Source organism: Vulpes vulpes, chromosome 15 (assembly GCF_048418805.1).
Source record: "Vulpes vulpes isolate BD-2025 chromosome 15, VulVul3, whole genome shotgun sequence".
In the NCBI taxonomy this organism is placed as follows: Eukaryota; Metazoa; Chordata; class Mammalia; order Carnivora; family Canidae; genus Vulpes; species Vulpes vulpes.
Window position 1 is genome coordinate 45457509 of NC_132794.1, and position 20170 is coordinate 45477678.

Genomic DNA, 20170 nt, shown 5'->3' on the forward strand with positions numbered 1-20170 from the left:
TTTATCAGAGTATTTACCATATGTATAGATTATATTATTTGACCATTTTAGCTGAATTATATGTGACATATAAATTTGAACACTGAATTATAATATACCTTTAGTGTCTTTATGAGTACTTGACTATCTATCAGTAATAATATTTAAAGTTTTGCTAAAATCTTACTGAAGACAGTTTTTAATTATGGGTTTCCAAAATAACTATTTTTAATAATTTTATAAGATAGACAATAATTTGTCTATTAGTATAATACTAAATAGTAAATTTGCTAATTTAAAATTAGTAATTTAGTAAATTAATTTAAAATTAGTAATTTAATTTTAGTAAATTTATTTAGTAATTTAATTAGTAAATTTACTAGTTTAAAGGCATTATGCTTTTAAGAGCTTATCGTAGGAGGATCCCTGGGTGGCTCGGCGGTTTAGCGCCTGCCTTTGGCCCAGGGTGTCTCGGGCCCAGGGTGTCTTGGTCCTGGAGTCTCGGGATCGAGTCCTGCATCGGGCTCCCGGCATGGAGCCTGCTTCTCCCTCTGCCTGTGTCTCTGCCTCTTTCTCTCTCTCTATGTCTATCATGAATAAATAAATAAAATCCTAAAAAAATAAAAAAAAAATAAAAGCTTATTGAATACCAAGAGATAACAAAAATGGAGTAGACTGTATAGAAAGATAAAGTAAGACTTACAACATCTAGATGACTTAAAACATTCCATGGGAACAAGAAAAAGGCACTGTGCTGTGTCAAAGCAAAGTTATAAGATATCGTAAGCTTAGGGTGACAAAAATAATATTAAAATGAAAAAAAGGAAAAATAAAGTTTCAGGTTTTAGGAGCTTGGCAGAGATTTAAGGAATTGTTTTTGGATTAATAAGTAATTAGGTTGTGGATAGAAATGGTTTTATTTTATTTTATTTTTTAATTTTTTTTTTTTAATTTATTTATGATAGTCACAGAGAGAGAGAGAGAGAGGCAGAGACACAGGCGGAGGGAGAAGCAGGCTCCACGCACCGGGAACCCGAATGTGGGATTCGATCCCGGGTCTCCAGGATCGCGCCCCGGGCCAAAGGCAGGCGCCAAACCGCTGCGCCACCCAGGGATCCCTAGAAATGGTTTTAAAAGTTAAAATGCCTATAAGATAATGGTTTTATTGTTTTAAAAAACATTTTTAAAATGGGGTTTCCTTCTGGTTACTAGAGCCTAAAACAAAATTAGAATGTTTGTTTTCTAGGGAGAAAATAAAGTGGTTAATATATAGCAGTGGCTTTTTTAAAAATGAGACTCCCCTACTCTCCACCTTTGGAAACCTTTTAAGATTGATCATCTTTCTGCCCTGGAATGAACTTTATAAAAGTACAGAACAACGATTTTCTGCTTAGCCTTCCCACTGTGCCTCTGTTATTCCATTGTGAAACCTCAGTCCTTCTACAGAACTTTTCCTTCTCTGAAAATTAACTAGCTTTTCTCTTAGGATTCAGGAGCTCTGTCTCTTGAAAGCTACTGATTCTATTCACCATAACCATAATACCACAGAGTTAGGGGGAAGAGTGGGAGTAGATATAGTTCAGCATTTTTATTGCTCCTTATTCCCCTTATGTAGAATATTACTCGATCATCCATGTATATACATCCCTCTGTTGACACTATGCCATTCAGATCATTCTCTAGCTTTCATTTTCATCCATTGGCCGTAGCAGTTCCTTTGCATAGCCAGCTTTTCCACATCTGAGCCTCATCATTGTTTTTGGCGGCTTTTCTTTGCATAGTCTTGACCTTCTGGTCTTTATTTCAGCAACCTACTTTCCTGGATCTGGTTGTTATTCAAAGCTGTTCTATTTGAGGAATTTTACAATTTCCTGTCATTTCTATTTTATTCCCCTTTTCTTGCTCTTAGGGTGTTCTGCTTACTGTATCACTTTGTTCCTCCAATTTTCTCCTGATTTCACTAGACTCCTTCTGGCTTCAGTATCTTTCTTATTATTTTCTTTTTTAAGCCAGTCTAAATTTTTCTTGTCAATCATTCAAACCACGCTCATTCATATTTCAGTAGCCAGTATGTGCTGAGTTCTTGGCTTACCTTGCACTTAAGGAACTTCATTGAATCCTGCACTACTAAAAAGAAATACTCACTTTGTAAAAGTGAGTATTTCATGTAACAAATATTTATTGAGTAGCTACTTAGTGCTAGACACTGTTCTAGGCACTGGGTTATGTAAATAAACAATATCCCAGTTTTTAAGGCAGTATACATTTGGTGAGAGACAAAGAAATATTATAATAAACAAAATAAATACTATGCTAGACAGTTCTAAGTGCTAAGGGGAAAAAACAAATCCGGGAAAGGAGATAGGGAATTTTTTGTAAGGAGGTTTGTTAAAACTTTAGGTAGGGATAACCAAGGAAGGTTTTACTGAGAAAAAGTAGATAACATTTGAGTATAGATTTCTATTTGGATAAGGCCTTATGTTTTAGTTTATATGTTTGAATTTTCAAGTCTTGAGTATCCTTAAAGTAGAGGAATCTGTATTTTTTGGCTGAGACTTTATTCTACACTATGCAAGATCTTGAACTTTTTTTGTGGACTTGGTGAATGGATTCAGATCGTGCAACAGTAACAGTCGTAGACCTAGAAATTAGCGATTCTTCCATTTATTAAAAAAAATGTTTTTTTAATAAAAAGTGACTCTTTCATTCTTTTCATCTCTGCTTTTCTCCTGTCTTGCCTGTATTCCTGTAGATAAAGCTCCTAATATTTTTCATGGCCCAGTTTTACTTAACTTTCTCTAGCTTCTATATTGCTTATCATACTGAACTTATAAAACCTGGGTCTAATATTTCTTTAGTAATCCAGAAATTACCTTGAGACAGTTCTGTCTCCTTATCTCAACACAGAAAATTTATAATCTGGTCACTACTTTTTTTTTTTTTTTTTTTTTTTAGCTGTCTTGAATTTATCTGCCTATTGCCCAAAGTAGTCCCTTTTCATGATGTTGCTTTAGTGCATTATTCATTCATGATTCGCCAAAAGCATGTACTGAAATTATGGAAATGCCTTCCCTTCTTTTACATTAACTAAATAACTGTAAAGATAGCATGTTAAGAGTTTATATGGAATAGAGAATGTAGGCAGACAGCTTATGAGTCCTGAGGAAATGGTAACAGAAGGAACAATTGCCTTTTTATTGTCACAGGTAAGGTCACAGATAGAAAAAACAGGAAAATTGTGTTAGAGAAAGCACCTTGGGCAAACCAGTTTTCCTGGGAAGAATTGAAATGCAAGAAATGCTAATAATATTCATCTAATCCAAAATTACCAATTCTTTTTAGGGTCAATCCATTGAAAAGATAATAAATTGTACTATTAATGACTTTTATGTCTTGCTGTGAATTTTGCGACTTTCTCCCAGCAGAGAAAGCATTAAAGAGTTAATTCTTTAATATTGCCAGTATTCCTTGAGAAAAAAAGCTGCCTGTTGTCATTTCTATTCTTTCTCTTCTGGAGCCGAGCAATAGCTAGCTGTTCCTTGAAAATTAAGATTTGGAGTATGTCCCACATTACCTTTCTGGTTGCTTTTATTTTGTCTTTTCAAAAAACTTCAGCTTAACACTTGCTTCAGCACTCTCTTTAACTACCTATGGTATACTTCCTCTTTAATATTTAATTATTAGTTTTAAAGTAATATTTCATTCTTTAATGATTGATTTATACTGGTTAATCTGGTCTTTCAGGCTCATCAGGATTATCTTGGCTTCACATTTCTGCTTTATACCTGATGGTAATATACTGCACATCCCTTCCATTACATTCTAACTGCCATTAAACTATTAACAATAGCTAATAGCCTCCCTGATACCTAGATTAAAGCTCAAACTCTTGGACCCCAAATTATTGACTTCAGCTATAAACATTTCCTAACTACTTTTGCTTTATTAGAATCTAAATATAATGTAGCATACCTTTAACTGATTAGTTGATGGATACTATTCTTTTAATCAATCAACAGGTACTTGAGTGCCTTCTATCTGCTAGACTTTTAAAGTTTATGATATGCAGTATGAGGGTTTGACTTCTTATTTTAAGAAGTCTTCTTATATTAAGAAGTATAGACTTCTTATATTAGTCTGTTTGGCACCCATAACAAAATGCCACAGATAGCTGCCTTAAACAGTAGAAATTTATTGCAAAGTCAGAGATCTAGATGCCAACTGATTCATTTTCTGATGAGAGCTTTTCTTCTTGATTTCAGAAGGATGCAGTTCAATCCATACCAGTGCTTATTCAGTTCTCCTGGTTTGTCAATTGCTAAGCGAATATTTCACTTTTTAACTACTTTTAGTTTATGTAGAGTTTAATATCTGCTAATACTAGTTTCCCCCCTCAATATTCGTCTTTACCCTTTTTGCTCATTCAGAACATTAAACAATTTTTCTTTTGGTATAGGTACACTCATTTAAGTTTTTTGCCTACATACATAAAAAATGTGTGACTGTTGTAAATGATTTTTTTTGAGGGGGGAGATCATTTCTGATATCCTTTAAAGCTCATTCATGCAACTTATCTACCTTTTGTATAGCATTGTATAGTTAGAACTTCAGAATAAAGTTAAATGTTTGTGCTAATGTTGGCTTCTTTGTGAATTTAATGGAATTTCTAGTGTTGCAGACACAAGTATGATTTACTTACTGCTTTCAGATATCCTTTATTATAAGAAAGTGTCCTTAATGTCTCTTATGTTCCCTCATGGAAGTTGATAATCATTTTTTGAAATCTAGTTTTGCGTATGTTCCAGAGACTTTGTAATTGATATTTTTATTCAGACAATTATAGATTACTAATTGGTGTAAGGAATAATATGAAGAGATCATGTTCCTTTTTACCCAGTTTTCCCATTGGTAACATTGTGCAAAACAGTAGTATAATCATAATCAGAATGTATATTCACATTGATACAAGCCATCATATTCAGATTTTCCTACAGGTACAAATTGGTGTGTATTTATAACCATACAGTTTTACCACCCACAGAAAAGATACAGAATAACTCAGTAACCACAAGAATCATCCCTCCTGTTACTCTTTTATAACCACATCCACCTCCTCCTTGGCCTGGCAACCACTCATCTATTCTTCATTTCTGTAATTTTGTAATTTAAAAAAATGTATGATTGGAATCATAAGTAAGTAACCTTTCAGGATTGGCTTTTTTCATTCACTGTTGTACCCTGAGGATTCATTCAGATTGTTGAGTGTATCAATACTTCCTTTTTATTGTTGGCTAGTGTTCTGTGATGTCTTTGTACCAGATTTGTTTAACCATTGACTCATTGAAGGACATCTAGGCTGTTTCCAATTTTATGCTATTGCAAATAAAGCTGCTCTGAACATTCATGTGCAAGTTTTTCTCTGAACCTAAGTTTTATTTCTCTGGAATAAATGACCCAAGAGTGCAATTCTTGAGTATATGATAGTTTCGTAAGAAACTGCCCAATTTTTTCCAAGAGTGACTATGCTATGTTACATTTCCATTAGCAAAGTATAAACGATCCAATTTCTAGGCATTCTTGCCAGCATTTTGTGTAGTTACTATTTTTTGTTATTGTCATTCTGATAGGTATGTAGTGAGAGCTCATCGTGGTTTTAATTTGTATTTCCCAATGGCTAATGATGTTGAATATCTTTATATGTGCTTTTTGAACAGAAAAATATTCATGTCCTTTAGCTATTTTTCTCATTGAATTGTGTGTTTTGTTTTGTTTGTTTTGTTTTGTTTTGTTTTGATGTTGAGTTTTGAGAGTTCTTTTTATTTTCTAGATACTTGTCCTTTATTGGGATATATGGCTTGCAAATATTTTCTCCCAGTCTGTAGCTTTTCTTCTGTCTTCTTCGTGGGTTTTTTGCTGAGCCAAAGTTTTAAATTTTTATGATCAGTGTATCATTTTTTTTCCTTTCACAGATCACGATTTTAGTGTCCGGTTCAGGGACTTTCTCTTGTTCTAAGTCTCAAAGATTTATCCTGTTTTTTTCCTAAAAGTTTTATAGTTTTTATATTTTATATTATATTTAAGTCTTCAGTCAAATTTGAGTTAATTTTTATATGAGTTTAGGTAAAAGTGGGTTTTGTTTTGCCTGTGAATGTCCAGATTATCGAGCACCATTTACTCTATTTGTTTATCCCTCCACAAGGATCACTTGTGTTACTATAGTTATATTTTAAGCCCTCCCTTCCCTTGTATATAAGATAGTGATTTCTCTCATTTTATTCTTCTTTCTTAAGATTATTTTAGCTATTCTAGGGTCTGTGTCTTTCTATATAAATTTTAGAATAATCTTACCTATGTCTACCAAAATCCTTACTAGGATTTTTAATAGGAATTGTATTAATTAAACCTATGGGTCATTTTGGGGGAGAATTGACATCTTTACTATGTTGAATGTTCTAACTCATGAATGTGGTTTGCTCTAGTAAGGTCTGAATTCTTCCATTAGCATTTTGTGATTTTCAGCATGTAACTCCTATATTTGTTTTGCTAAGTGTATTATTTTTCTTGGAGCAATTGTAAACAGTATTGGTGTTTATAATTTTGATTTCTGCTTGCTCATTATATAGAGATGTGGTTAATTTTCGTGTCCTGTTATCTTGTTGAATTATGAGGTGTTTGGATTCCCTGGGATTTTTTTTAATATAGACAGTCATGTCATCTACAAATAGGAACAGTAGTATTCCTTCTTTTTCGATCTGTATGCTTTTTATTTCTTTTTCTTTGATTATTGTAGTGACCAGAACTTTAAGTGCTCAAGAGTAATGGTATTAGGATATGTCCTTGCCTTGTTTAGATCTTAGTGAAAACACATTCAATCTTTTACCCTTGAGTAAGATGTTACTGCACAGTTTTTTTATAGTGCTCTTTCATGGATTAAGATAATTCTTTTATTCCTGGCTTACTGATATTCTTTATCATATATAGTTGCTAGAATTTGTCAAATGCTTTTTGTAGAAAACTGATATGATCATATCTTTAGCATGTTGATATGATAGATCATGTTGATTGATTTTTGAATGTTGACCCAGCCTTGTAGCCTAGAATAAGTCCTGCTTGGTCATGATGTATAATATTTTTATGTATCATTGGATTTGATTTGCTACTATTTTTTTTAAGTTTATTTACTTTTTTAAGTAATCTGTACACCCAATATAGGGCTTGAACTCATGACTCCGAGATCAGGAGTTGCATACTCTTCCAAATGAACCAGCTAGGTGTCCTGATTTGCTGCTACTATTTTATTAAGGAATTTGGTATTTAAGTTATGAGAGGTATTGGTCTGTAGTTTTGTTTGTTTATGGGTTTTTTTGGTATTATCATTGTCTGGTGTTGGTATTGAAGTAATACTGACCTCATAAAATGAATTGGGAAATATTCCTTCTTTTTCTTTCTTTTTTTTTTTTTTCCTGTTTTCTAGAAGAGATATTGTACAATTGGTGTTAGTTCATCTTTAAATATTGGGTAGAATTCTCCAGTTAAATCATTTTAATATAGAGAGATTTCTTTATTAGCTTTTAATTACAAATTCAGTTTCTTTAATGGTTATAGGACTATTCAGGTTATCTTTTATCTTGATTGAGTTTTGATAATACACAATTTTCAGAGAATTGGTTCATTTCTTTCTAGTTATCTAATTTATGAAGGAAAAGTTTTCTTAATACATCAATTATAGTTTTAAAGGCTGCAAGATCTTTAGTAAATCCTTTGTTTCATTCCTGAAATTGGTGATGTGTGTTCATTTTTAATTTGTCAGTCTTATTAGAGATTAATCAATTTTAGTGTTTTCTTTAAACCAGCACTTTGTTTCATTGGTTTTTTTTTTTTTTCTTTCTGTTTTCACTGATTGATTATTTCAATGGATTGGTTTCTGTTTATTATTATTTTCTTCCTTCTGTTTGCTCTGTTTTTCTTTTTCTAGTTTCTTGGGGAGGAACTTCAGTTATGGATTTGCGACCTTTTCACATTCCAATGTCCATAGCCTTTTGAAAAGCTTCAATTCACTGTAATATAAAGATTTGGGTTTATAAAGTTTAACCTTGTTTATTAAATTTTTCAACTCTTACATATCCTTTCTCTTCTGTTTTGGTCTACTTCAGCTCGAAGGAGGCTGAAACTCTCCAACTATCATTATGTTTTTGAATATTCTTATGTTTCTAAATGGTTTTTATGTTATATAGATATTGCTATATAAATTGATTAATAAAGATTCATTGCTATTAGATCCTTAGATCATTGAGATTGGCTTCTTCAAAGTTGTATGGGCCCCTCTCCAAATTATGCAGACCCAGTTGAGGGAGAAGAGAATTATTTAAGGTTGTTTAGTATTATTACTCTGGCAATTCAGACTTCTAACTGCCTATGGGGGCTTGAGAAAGAGCCAGCTGAAGAAGCAGGGATTATTGCCTGTGCCCAAGAATTTCATGTTGTTGTTTGTGTGGGCACCAGGAGTTAGAACAGTGTCTTTTTTTTTTTAAGATTTTATTTATTTATTCATTATTCATAGAGACAGAGAGAGGCAGAGAACACAGGCAGAGGGGGAAGCAGGCTCCATGCAGAGAACCTGACATAGGACTTGATCCAGGGTCTCCAGGATCACGCCCTGGGCTACAGGTGGTGCAAACTGCTGCGCCACCGGGGCTGGCCCTAGAACAGTGTCTTAATTAGAAGTCAGGGACTACAGTTTTCTCCTCTTTCTGCTGATAGTAATTCCTTCTAAATTCTCTACAGGAGATAACCTTCTTGATTGTGGTCTCTAGTGCTTGACTTCTCAGAGGTGCTGAAGGAATCACAGTATATCTCATTTTACAATCCCTCATCCCCTTTTATTCTCACTTCCTACTGACTTTCTCTGATGGTTACAGGTCTCTAATGACTTTCTGTTTCCTTTTTAACCACTTTTGATTAAGTTACAGTTTTTCTAGGAAATTGGCTATTTCATTTAGTTTTTCAAATTTGGGTTTATAAAACCTTACATTGTATTCTTTATTACTTTCTTAAGTTTTGCTGTGGTTTCAGTTTTGTTTTGTTTTACTTTTCATTCCTAAATATTGATGATTTGTATTTTTTTAAAAGGATTTGTTTTAGAGAAAGTGCACGGCAGGTGGGGCAGGCATAGAGAGAGAGAAAAGAGAATCTTAAGCAGAGAGGAGCACAGAGCACAACATAGGGCTCAATCTCATGACCCTGAGATCATGAACTGAGCTGGAACAGAGTTTGACACCTAAGACTGAGTCATCCAGGTACCCCCATTTATTTGTGCTTTTATGCCTTTTTTGTTTATCCATTTCATTTCTCATTTGCAAAGAATCAACTTCTAACAAGAATTGTATCAGATCTCCTGTGCATCTTTTACCCAAACACACCAAATTTTTTCCTCCAAATACACCAATTTTTTAACATCTGCCATGTTGGTTTTATCAGTGTCTCTCCTTCCCCCAGTGTACACACACACACATACATATGCACTCTTATTTGTTTCTGGACGTATTGAAGTAAGGTGCATATATTCTGCCTTTTACCTCTTAGTACTTCAGTGTATTTGTCTTAAGAAAAAGGGTATTTGGCACGCTGGGGTGGCTCAGTGGTTGAGCATCTGCCTATGACTCAGGTTGTGATCCCAGGGTCCTGGGATAGAGTCCTGCATTGGGCTCCCCACAGAGAAGCCGCTTCTTCCTCTGCCTGTGTCTCTGCCTCTCTCTTTGTGTCTCTTATGAATAAATAAATAAAATCATAAAAAATAAGAATAAGGATATTTTCTTAGAAGGTCATAGTTTAATTATCCTATTTAAGAACTTTAACATAAACATGCTACATTAATCTACAGTCCATATTCCAGTTTTGTCAACTGTCCTAATAATATTCTTATAACATTTTTGTTCCATCAGTACAAGATCACATAACATTTAGCTGTCACATGTCTTTATTCTCTTTTAATCTGGAGCAGTTCCCCAGTCTTTCCTTTATGACATGCATATATTTAAAGAATATTGGCTCCCTCCCTTCTGTTTTTGCTGAACTGCTGTTATGTGAGAAACACTGCCATTGCTCCTTCTGTTCCTTTATTAAAATGTCTAAAATCCAACTCAGCTCAGAACATAGCATTAAAGATAAATTTTTATTAATAGATAATTAGTAAAATTATGTATTTGATAATATGCATAATTTCATATTTCTTGGTGTCTTTATGAAGGATACTAGCTTTTGTATCCAGAAAACTAAGGTTCATAATATGAAACAACTATATGAGCTACCAATTACTGATTTTGGTTAGGAGTAATTTAATTTGAATTTGGCATTTTTATTTCAAAAATGGAATGATATTTCCTTGGAGTCAAAGAAAGATATTTCAGAAAGTTACTGCTGAAAAAAATTTGTCTAGCTACCAATTATACTACTTCTTAGATAATATAATTTGTAAACATGTAATTATCTATTTGTAAGGTAACAACTATAATAAAGTACATAGTTTGAAAGTACATATTTAATTTTACTCTGCTCTCCCAAATTGTTAGTTGTTATTAATGAAACAAAAATGCACTTGTACCCATTTTCGACTTGGTCTATTTAAAGTACTTCTGGCAAACAGTCCAGTAATTTTATGACAGGAGTTTTGCTCTATATTTCCTAAAATAACTCGGAATATATCTTCAGAAGTTTTAGTTATTTAGTGACTGTGGCATTTTTTTTCACCCCCTCCCCTATAAAATACCCTAAAATTTCTTTCAGAAGAAGGAAAAACATCAGAGATTGAAATTTTTCACAGGCTTTAGAATCTGTTGACTTCACCTTCTCAGAATCTATCCATAAGCTCTTTGAGCTCCTGAATGCCTTTATTTATCATTCAAATATCTCCTCCTTTATTAAAAAAAAGTCTCTTCTCATATGTAATGGTCTCCTAGTTTTTCATAGCAATTGTTGTATTATGAATTAGTGGTATCACCTGATGACTAACATCACCATTTCTATTCCTGTCTATTGAAGGTTTACTATGTGTCAGTTACAAACCAGTATTACAATTTTACTGTTTTTTTAAAGTGCTCATGCACTTACCTTTATTGACATCTTTATTTCTCCATACTGCCTCAAGTTACTGTCTCGTGTTACTTCATTTCACTTTGTAGGATTTCTCTGACCTTTTTTTGCAGGACAAGTCTAGTGGACAGCTTTTGTTTATCTGGAAATATCTTAGTTTCTATCTTACTTTTGAAGGACAGTTTTGTTAGATAAAGGATTCTTGATTGACTTCTTTTTCTTTTAATACTTTGAATATATCTGCCCAGTATCTTCTGTCCCCCAAAGTTTCTAAAGAGAAATCTGCTAATACTCTTTTAGGATCCCTTGAATGTGACAGTTCACATCTCTCTTGCTGCTTTTAAGATTCTCTCTGTGTCTGATATGTGGCTCTCATTTGAATTCATCTTATTTGGAGTTTGTTGAGTTTCTTAGATGTTAATATTGATGTCTTTTAAGATTTATTCATTTATTTTCTGAGAGAGAGAGTGGGTGGTACATAATGGAGCGGCAGAGGGAGAGGGAGAGAGAATCCCAAGTGGACTCCATGCTGAGCACAGAGCCTGATCTCATGACCCTGAGGTTATGACCTGAGCCAAAATCAAGAATCTGACATTAAGCAACTGAGACACCCCTATGTTGGTCCTCTTGATGGTATCCCACAAGTCCTTTAAGCTGTGTTTGCTTTTCTTTTTCTTTTTTTAAATTTTTTTAAAATTTGTTTATGATAGTCACACAGAGCACAGAGAGAGAGAGAGAGGCAGAGACATAGGCAGGGGGAGAAGCAGGCTCCATGCACCGGGAGCCCGACATGGGATTCCATCCCGGGTCTCCAGGATCGCGCCCTGGGCCAAAGGCAGGCGCCAAACCGCTGCACCACCCAGGGTTCCCGCTGTGTTTGCTTTTCTTTAATCTTTTTTACCCCTGTTCTTCAGACTCAGTAATGTCTGTTGTCTGTTTTCAAGTTCATAGATCTTTTTCTGCCTGTTCAAATCTGCTTTAAATCTTGTAATTTTTTGTTTCATTTATTATGCTTTAAAGCTCCAGAATTTCTTTTTAGATTTTCTGTCTCTTTATTAATACTTTAGTTTGTACATCATTTTCTTGACTTTCTCCTTACGACAGTTTTGTGGGATTTTTTTTTTAGCCTTTGCCTAATCTGCCGTAAGGCCTTTTTAGGTACAGTTTCTGTTGATTTTCTTTTTTTCTTACAATGGGAAAAGGAAAAAATGAATTTACTGTTTCTTTGTGTGCCTTGAGTTTTTTTTTGTTGAACACTGAACGTTAAATCAAATAGTGTGCTAAATCTGGAAATCAGATTGTCAGGTTGTCCCTTCTGTAAGATTTCCCTTTTTTTTTTTTAATTGTTGTAGGTGGTCTCTATGCTGAGGATCTGCCTAACGTATAAATTTAGATCTTCTCATGTCTTTTCTGAGTATTTCCCTGGGTATGAATAGTCAGTTTCTAATTTTCCCCATGAATGTAATTTTGTTTGAATGTCCTGGTCTTTAATGTCTAGCACCCCAAATGGGAAAAAAATAAATGATAGGTAAAAAAAGGATGCTGATCCTTTAAATAACCTAGACATCTCTTGATTCTGTTGAGGAGGGACTTGAAACAGTAAGGGAAGATATAACAACTATGGCTATCCTCCTCTTTGCACCTATCTGATCAGAGTTAGTCATCAGTAATCAGAGCACAGATCCCTGATATGTGGAGGACAGGGTTCTTTTTACCCACCCTGGCTCCTGTGATGTATGTGCAGGGTGCTCCAGGAATATGTTGTGCATATCTTCCTACCATGGGAAATGGGTAGTTGCTATTGTACAAATGCAGAGATTGACCGAAGTTAACCCCAGTTTACTGTCCACATCTTCCCTTGGTAGTTCAAACCTTCAACAGACTTCAGATTTCCAACATAGTTACATCAGACAGATTCTGCCAATGTAATTATTGTCTAAGTGGGGAGAAAGTTTCCTTCATACTTTGTCATCTTCCAGAATCCTCTTTAATCCCATTTTAATTTCTGTATTGAGTGACTTTATGAAGTAGATTAACTAGCAAGACCTCTGTATTAATAGAAGGGGGAAATGCATTTACTAAAATAGAATAGCTCTTATTCTCACCTCCATTTGTATTTAAGAGCTACATTAGATTATGTGATATAAGTATAGTAATCTTTGGCATTTAACTCTTGGCAGGTGGTTTTGGAATGTATGCTTAAAAAAGACCTCATATACAATAAGGTCACTCCAACATTTCACCACTGGAAGATTGATGACAAGAAATTTGGCCTTACCTTTCAAAGTCCTGCTGATGCTAGGGCTTTTGATAGAGGCATTCGAAGAGCTATAGAAGATATTTCTCAAGGTAGGTTTTCTTAACTGCTTTCTTAATTTGTTTAACCTATATGGTAGAGTAGAGTGACTTTTAAGCAAGACATCTTTTGTGATTTATGTAATTAGCTTTGAAAACTCACTGTAGGCAAAGATAAAATCATGCTTTTTTAAAATCCATTTTATATTTGTCACATCATAATATATACCACTTACATGTATTACCTCAAACTCAGTACAGATTTCAGATGATTCCAATGGTTTTAAGTAACAGCATGAAGAAGAGGGAGCGGTCAGAACTTTGAAAATCCTTGTGTGTTGTTATATCAATTATATCCTTGTTTTGGTCATAAAAAAGAAAAATTTAAATAATCAAACACAGGTGACCCTTAAACAACATTGTTTTAAACTGTGCCAGTCTAGTATATGTGGATTTTTTTTTACAGTGCAGTACTATAAATGTATTTTCCTTATGATTTGCTTGGTAATGTTTTCTTTTCTCTATTTTATTCTTAAGAATACAGTATATAATACATATGATACCCAAAATATGTGTTAATTATATATATTGCTGATAATGCTTCAGCGGACAGTAGATTATTTAGTGTTTGGGAAATCAGAAGTTATGTGTGGATTTTCAGCTGCCTTTGGGCGGGGCAGGGGTGGGTGTTCCTAACACCTGCATTGTTCAAGGTTCAATTGAATTGGGTTATTAGAAATTTTCTCTTTTTCATATGTAGACTCTATTTTTTCCTATGGCGAACCCTTTCTTGAAACTCTTAGCTTTTTACCTGGTTTCATTATTGAGGATTGGCAGAGACCACAGCCCCATCTACCTCTTTGTATATTTTGCCAGTCTGTTAAGATTATTAACTCTAAAGCTTGCAGGTTTTAAAAGGAAGAAGAATGTATTTATGTGTAAGACTGGCCTCTGCTTAATTAAGGAAAAAGAAGCACTTTAAGGCCCATTTCTTTCCCACAACGAGGTTATAATTAAGGCTTGATTTGTTTTTCTAATTAAGAAGGAAAATTGTCTCTATAAATAGAAATCACCTTCTGTATAAAGTAACAATCAAAATATATTAGCATTGTGATTTGTATATTTTGAAGATATTTTAATAGGAAAATTAGAAGAAATGAATGAACTATGAGACTGGCAATAGGCAAGAACATGGAAAGGCTTAGTATAAATCTGTACTGCTGGTGCATGAACCTGTGCTTAAATAATCTATTTATCTATTTTCAGGGATTAATGATTGGTAAACAAAGTGATTTACAGTTTAGAAAAATTCCATGGAATAGTAGCAGTCATTTTAGCTTTATGACAGGAACCTATAAGTTCTTTCTAGATTGTTCTCATTGTTTGCTATACATTTCAGTCACCTGGGACGCTTTGGAAAATAGAAAAAACTGGTCCCCACTCCAGACTAGTCAAGTCTGTCTATCTAGGGAGGGGAACTGGGGCTTTCTTTTCCTTTCTTTTCCTTTCTTTTCTTTTCCTTTCTTTTCTTTTCTTTTCTTTTCTTTTCTTTTCTTTTCTTTTCTTTTCTTTTCTTTTCTTTTCTTTCACATTCCTGTCTATTTCAGATGTGATGGAAAATTGCAAAATGATAATATAATGAATTTAGGGGGGAAAAAAGTTCCTGAGATTCTCCAGTAGTGGTGTGGTTCTCAAACCACTGCAAGAAATAAAAAATATGTGATGTCCTATGCCTGCCTTATCCCAGATTCTGACAATACCAGTTTGAGAATATACTATGGTACCAGTATATTTTCTAAAAGTTCGCCAGTTGACTCTGATATTTAGGTAGTGTCCAAGATCCAGTACTTTAAAAAGACAATCATTATCCATGGCTGCTAGAATTTTTAACTTATTTTTACCTTTTTTAATTAAGCTTTATATCTTCACTCCAACACACAGTGTTGCATTAATTTCAGGTGTATGACATAGTGATTCAACCATACTATGCTTGGTGCTCCTCATGATAAGTGTATTCTTAATCCTCTTCACCTATTTCATCCATCCCCCAACCACCTCCCCTCTGGTAACCATCAGTTTGTTCTTTATAATTAAGAGTCTGATTCTTGGTTTGTGTGTGTGTCTCTTTCTTTTTTCCTTTGCTCATTTGTTTTGTTTCTTAAATTCTGTGTACGAATGAAGACGTGGTATCTATCATTCTCTAACTGACTTTGCTTAGCATTATGCTCTCTGGCTCCATCCACGTTATGCAAATTTTTTATGGCTGAATAGTATTCCTGTGTGTGTGTGTGTGTGTGTGTATATATGTTTGTATACCACCTCTTTTTTTATCCATTCATCCATCAGTGGACACTTGGGGTGCTTCCATAATTTGGCTATTATAAAAAATGCAGTGAGCATAGAGGTGCATGTATCCCTTTGAATTAGTATTTTTGAATTTTTTGTGTAAATACCCAGTAGTGTAATTACTGGATTGTAGGGTCGTTCTATTTTTAACTTTGTGAGGAACTTCCATACTATCTTCCACAGTGGCTGCACCAGTTTGTATTCCCTAAAGTATTTATTGCTTTTAATAAGCCCACACTCATGTCTTCATAAAAGCATACTTCTTTTCACTACTATCAAATAGATTGAGATTCATGAGGTTTTGTTTTTGTTTTTGTTTTTAATTTATTCATGAGAGACAGAGAGAGAGAGAGAGGCAGCGACATAAGCAGAGGGAGAAGCAGCCTCCACTCAAGGAGCCCAATGTGGGACTTGATCCCGGGACTCCAGGATCTCGCACTGGGCTAAAGACAGGTGCTAAATTGCTGAGCCACCCAGGTGTCCCTGGGTTTCACTTTTTAAAGGACAGTTTAGATATATATGGAGGACCTTAAAACTCCTAGCCAGGTAGAATAGGCTATAGTACTAATCTGTCTCATTACTTTTGAACATTTTTAAAAACATTCTGATTACTGTTATTACCAGCCACTGGTAGACTTTCAGCAATCCCATTAAACCTCTCTTAGTCTTCCATGACAATAAAAATAAACCATGCAACCCTTTCCAAAGGACAGATTTCTCCTCATCTTCGATGCTACCTACGTCTCTCAAAGTTAGCATAAACTCATAGTTTGCTAAGACATCCTTATTTATTGAAACTAAAGGCACTCTTCAACAGCATGAAAACGTGCAGAGAAACATTGATGCACAAAGATCAATAGCAACAATTGGTTATTGGCTATCAATCGTGGCTTAAGGCTTGTTTTCTCTCTTAAAGCAACTAATATCTTGAGGTATTTTCTGGGTAAGAATATTTAGAAAATAGAATAAATCCTGTCATCTAAACACAAGAGGAGTTGTAATGTGTGTACTCTGTGTAGCAGTTTGCGCATTTTAGAAAAATCAGGGGCAGGGCTCGCTAGAGATAGCACACTTTCAAGAAAACCTCTTTCATAAATAACTGGAAATCTACCTGTAGAAGAAGGAAATAATCACTTTATTCTTCTAACAAAGAAGCAGATATGGGTAGCCAACATCTGACTTTGCCAGGCAGCCCAGAATGATCTCTGAACAGTTCTACAGTATTATAATGATTCAATCAATTAGTCAATAATACTAAAACGTAAGACAAAAATTCTGTGCTTATTTAACATCTGCTTGGTTTTTTTTAGGATGCCCAACATTTAAAAATGAAGCTGGAGGAGCAGAAGATGACTTACAAGTAAGTAGTTTGCCTTGAAAGGAATTTCTGAACATAAAGGGTGGGGAAGAAATCACTATCTTTAATAAATAAGCAACTTACATAAATTTCTAAGACACTGTATTTGTCAAGGAATACAGAGAAACAGAAGCAATAGGATATATGGGCATGTATATAGGTATGCATGTGTTATAGAAAGTTTGGTTTCCTTGGATTGGTTTGGTGGTGGTTGGTTTTTTTGGTTTGTTTTTAAAGGAATTGGCTCAGTGATTGTGGGAACTGACAACTCAGAAATGTACAGGTTAGGCAGGCAGGCATATACCACAATTTTGATACACTTTGATGTTTCAGTTTTGAGTTGGAAGGCAGAGTCTCATGGCTGACTTCCTTCCTCTTTGGTAAACCTCAGTCTTTAAGTCTTTTCATAATGAGACTTGTCTGCTTTATGAAGGGTAATATCTTTTACTTAGAATGTACTGATTTAAATACTAGTCACATCTGAAAATACCTCCACAATATTTTTTAAAAAGATTTTATTTAATTATATGAGAGAGCAAATGAGTGAGAGCATGAGATGGGGGTAGGGAGGGGCAGAGGGAGAAGCAGATGCCCCACTCTGTGGGGAGCTTGATCCCAGGACCCTGATATCACAGAAAAGAAATTGAAAATTGTTAATAAAATAAGCACATATGAACTATGGTAAGCGACAGGTAGTGTAAATTAACATTTTTTAGTTATGAAATAAATAAAGGTTTAAAAATGGACACTCTGCTCTAGGGGCGTGTGTGTGGCTCAGTTGGTTAAGCATCTGACTCTTGGGGGATCCCTGGGTGGCTCAGTGGTTTAGCGCTGCCTTCGGGCCAGGGTGTGATCCTGAAGTCCCGGGATCGAGTCCCACATCAGGCTCCCTGCGTGGAGCCTGCTTCTCCCTCTGCCTGTATCTCTGCCTCTCTCTCTTTCATGAATAAATAAATAAAGTCTTAAAAAAAAAAAAAAAAAAAGAAAGGCATCTAACTCTTGGTTTCAACCCGTGGTGATCTCCCGGTCCTGGATCAACCCTGTGTTAGGTTCCATGCTTAGTGTGGACTCTGCCTGTCGCAACCCCTACCCCTCTGCTTCTCATTCTCTCTTTCTCTCTCTTTCTCAAATAAAGAAATAAAATCTTTTAAAAATTAAAATAATAAAATGAAAATTAACACTGCCCGGTACTGTCTCTGAGATTGACAGATTGATGCCCTGCTGGAAAAAAGTGTGGATTGTAGATTCTTTCTAGAAAGCAGTTTGGTAGTATATATTAAAAAAAAAGCCTTTAAAACAGAAACCTGAAAGCCTCTTGACCCTAGTGAACAGATTTTCAGTAATTTATACTAAGGAATAGAAATGCACAAAGTGATATCTATCATGCAATCATTAAACATTTAACTATTAAATCACTTATACTGCGTAATAAAAACATAAAAATTATATGGTGTTACTACACTAAAATGTTAAATATTTTTATTACTTTTGAATTGTGGGATTCTGAGCTTATATGACTTTGTTTTTAGAACTTTTCCATATTTTTCAAGTTTGATGTAGTATTAATACTTCATAACAATATTAGAACAGTAAAAGAACCCAAATTTTTATATTCCCAGTATTAATAATCAGTTATTTATATTACTGTAAAAATAGTTGTGACCTAAAGATATGGCAAAATGTTTTATGTGCATTTATAATCAGAAAATGAAAATGTTTTTATTTTGGAAAATTTGAGAAAGATAGCAAAGTTTGTTTATTTTTTAAGATTTTATTTATTTATTAGTGACAGAGAGAGAGAGGCAGAGACACGGGCAGAGGGAGAAGCAGGCTCCATGCAGGGAGCCCAATGTGGGACTCCATCCCGGATCTCCAGGATCATGCCCTGAGTCGAAGACAGCGCTAAACACCTAAGCCACTGGGGCTGGGCAAGATAGCAAAGTTTAAAGAAAAAAACAAACATAAGTACACTACCATCCATGATGACCATATATTTTTAAATACAGCCTTTGTGATTTTTTCTGTATACACGTAAATGTGTATGTACATGTGTTATTATATCACTATACTGTAGTCTTTTTTTCCACTGAAATATATAATATTTCTGTGTCCTTTTTCAAGTTTATAATTTTTAATGTTTTTATTTTGTATATGTGCTGCTGAAGTGAGCGCTCATGTACAAAGTATTGCAAACAATTATGTTCTGGTGTAATTTTTCCTTTACATAATGGTATACAAAGAAATGAGGTGAAACCAATCACAAGAATATTAAAATGACATTATATCTTGTGATTTGGTTTCACCTCATTTCTTTGTATACCATTTTGTACATATAATAGTCAATGGATTTTGTAAAAAACTATTGTTTTCATGATCATATTTGGTACTTGTACATGTCAAAGCTTTGATATTAGTAAAAAATGGGGACGATATGAGTGAAGAATAATAAATTTATCGCAGAAGCAGATGAAAGAGTAAAAAGTTAAAATTAGGAGGAGTCTAGTACAGTTACCATATAACGAAAAGCAGTAAGGATAGTTATTCTCTTAGCTCTTTGGGACAGCTACTTCATAGTAAGATATTTCTAATGCCCTTAATCCAAAATGTTACAGGCATACCACCCTAAAAGAGTTATTTATTTATATTTTAGCTTTATTAGACTAAATCACTTGCTTGGTTTTTTATTTTCATAATAAGAGAAAATATGCAATGTTACTAGAAACTATAGTAGTAAGCTTCCATTTAAATGTAATTTTACTAAGAGCAATTTTTATGTCGTTTTAATTCTTGGTTTTACATTCTGTGGTGTTTTTAAAATGGATTCTTAAATTATATTCCTTTTGATAAAATCTAATTCTCCCCCTGAAAATGCATTATACTTAGTTGTTTCTTAACAAATAGGCCTATGGTAGAAGTGACATGTTTTGACTTCTAAGAGTAGGTCATAAAAGACATTGCAGCTTCTTTCTGGTTCTCTTGGATTACCTGTCCTAGAAAATGACAAGTGTCATGGGATGAGGACACTCAAGTAACCCAATACAGATGTCCATGTGGTGAGAAACTGAAGTCTTATGAAAATAACAATGCTAGTGAGCCATCTGGGAA

General features: G+C 34.2%; 1 protein-coding gene across 3 annotated transcripts in view; it reads left to right on the forward strand.

Annotated features, from left to right (window-relative positions):
* Positions 1-20170, forward strand: part of SPRED1 (sprouty related EVH1 domain containing 1) — a 122213-nt gene that overhangs the window by 65910 nt on the left and 36133 nt on the right. For all 3 annotated transcript variants that reach the window (XM_025998439.2, XM_025998440.2, XM_072738226.1), the window contains exons 3-4: positions 13248-13416; positions 17019-17068. In XM_025998439.2, the coding sequence (XP_025854224.1) occupies positions 13248-13416; positions 17019-17068 (219 nt within the window). The remainder of the gene's footprint in view (positions 1-13247; positions 13417-17018; positions 17069-20170) is intronic.